General features: G+C 42.8%; 1 protein-coding gene across 1 annotated transcript in view; it reads right to left on the reverse strand.

Moving 5' to 3' along the window:
- Nucleotides 1–2,438, reverse strand: part of cep70 (centrosomal protein 70) — a gene marked incomplete in the record, with an annotated part of 11,330 nt that extends 8,892 nt beyond the window's left edge. The window contains 4 exon segments of the mRNA XM_042214142.1: nt 109–289; nt 1,397–1,520; nt 1,865–1,964; nt 2,297–2,438. Of these exon segments, the coding sequence (XP_042070076.1) occupies nt 109–289; nt 1,397–1,520; nt 1,865–1,964; nt 2,297–2,305 (414 nt within the window).

Here is a 2,438-nt window from a genome sequence, read left to right on the forward strand (position 1 = left end):
AAGAAACTGTGGCTTCGAGTGCTTGTGCCGTTTGTTTTGACTCTTTGTAAATACCCTTTTGTTAACGGGAAATTTAAAGACAGTGAAATAAAAAGCTGAATGACCCACGTGTGCTTCCAGTTTTTCCTTCTGCAGTTGCTGTGTGTGGCTGTGCTGCTGGACTGCCTTGCTAAGGTAGCGGTCCTCCAGATCCTGGACTCTGGTCTTCACCTTGTCCAACAGTTCCTCCAGCTCTGTGACCCTCTGACACTGCTGAGCTGCTCGGCTCATGTGCTCCTGAACCTCCATTCTGACGACACACAAAGCAAAGCATGTCTGCACCTGCTGACTGCAGTTTGTGTAGTCCTGAAGGCCCTGAACGGCTCGCTGAATACTTTATGACAACATGACTTCAAACTTCTACGTAAAATTAGTAAAACAGCATCAACAAGTTAAAATCTCAAAGGGTGAGAAAAGAAGAGCACATGTAGCCAGAAGAATGTGCCAGACTCTTACTCTGGATGGCATCACCATGTCGTCTAATAACACTGTGAGGAACCTTGGAGTCATTTTTGACCAGGATATGTCCTTCATATTAAACAAATATGTAGGACTGCTTTCTTCTATAGACCTCTCTGCATTGAATCATATCTGTTATTAACCTCTGTCTCTCTTCCACAGCATGTCTTTATCCTGTCTTCCTTCTCTCTCCCAACCAATCACAGCAGATGGCCCCGCCCCTCCCTGAGCCTGGTTCTGCTGGAGGTTTCTTCCTGTTAAAAGGGAGTTTTTCCTTCCCACTGTCGCCAAAGTGCTTGTTCATAGGGGTCATGTGATTGTTGGGGTTTCTCTGCTCTAATTTGGAGTCTTTGCTTGAGAATATAAAGCGTCTTGAGGAAACTGTTATCATTTGGCCCTATAAACATAAACTGAATTGAATAGAGCTGAACTGTTGGAGAAAAGCCAAGCACCAACAGAAACTGCCCGACACTTGGTGAGCATACATGCTCCATACAGACTCCATCTCAGCAGTGTGCCACCCAGTCTCACATTTCATGCCTGTACTGGTCTGTGAGGATCAAGAAATGTGTGTTCCTGATACTCATCTGATGTTGGAGAGGTTAAATGACAGCAGGACAGGTGGTCTATACAACACTGCATATACATTATTAATATCCAGCAGTAGCATTGCACATGTGTCACTGAAACAGACCCCAGCTCTCCTAGCCACGTTACAGGACAGTCTGAGGTTCAGTCCAGTAAGATGACATTCGTAACTGCAATAATGTCCTTGGGGTGGGGGGCTATTTACAGTTTCCATGTTTAAACAGATAGTTACAAACATGTTTCACTGAAAACATCACTAAATAACATCCCAGCACCACTTAGGATGTTTCTTACACAGTGCTGAACTTACTTGAGCTGGTTGTTGGACATGACAAGCTCCTGGATCAGGGCCTGCCTTCTCTCTGAGTCTGTGAGCATCACCCTCAGAGTTGTCCTCAGCTCAGCAGCTGACTTCTTGTCCAGAAGGACCAAATCTGCAAACACACAGACAGCCGTATACATTACTCATCAAATCACACTGACAAGCCAAACATTTTTGCTTAAAACTCAAAGTAGAATTTATAAACAAGTAAACAACAAAAAGACCATTTAAATCATTCTTTTCATTTAAAGTTGCATGTAATTTAAATCTATTGACATTTATCACAGTAACTATATTGTTGAGCCACTTTAATTTTATACACTCTGTCCTTAGCAGTCTTCCATTCTGATTTTTGTTTCTATGTATAGTTGTTACAGTCTTCAGCCTGATACGATTGTTCACTTTCGGTCACCGTAACACGTGACCTTTGATAAAGTCTCGTACTTTTATTCTTACCTGCAGGACTCTTATTCTCAGCGGGATCTGCAAAAAACACCGGTTTAAAACCATGATGTTGTAAACGTTTGTTCACGTCATCCCACTCCACTTGTTCCTGCTGCAACACACACAAAATAAAAGAAAATAAATACAGGCCATTTACAAACCGTCACTGACAGCGGAGTTCAACACTTTCCAGTTAACACAAATACAGCTCTACCTGAAACTGCTTGTAGCTCCACAGATAAACATATGTTTGATTTCTTGACTGTAAAGCATAAGTAGTCCTGAAGTCCATATCCACGCGTAAAAACGTCCCACTCAACGTAAACCCAGCTTTCATTAACAATGCAGCTCGTGTATCGGAGAGCGGTCAGTGTATGAAAGGCGATCCAACAACCCAGCAGCCTCGGACCACCTTAATCATGCTGTTTTAATCACGTAGCTTACCTGTTTCATCGGTTCGGTCTGCAGAAAGAAATCAACAAGTGTCCAAAGGGCTTCAGTGAAAAGCTCTTCTTTTGGCGTCTCAACACAACTCGGGAACCTTCGTTTAATGTATTCTTTAATCAGCCATTCACATTCATTCACC

Source organism: Haplochromis burtoni, unplaced genomic scaffold (assembly GCF_018398535.1).
Source record: "Haplochromis burtoni strain Fernald_Lab_line unplaced genomic scaffold, NCSU_Asbu1 Contig_522, whole genome shotgun sequence".
NCBI classification, from domain to species: domain Eukaryota; kingdom Metazoa; phylum Chordata; class Actinopteri; order Cichliformes; family Cichlidae; genus Haplochromis; species Haplochromis burtoni.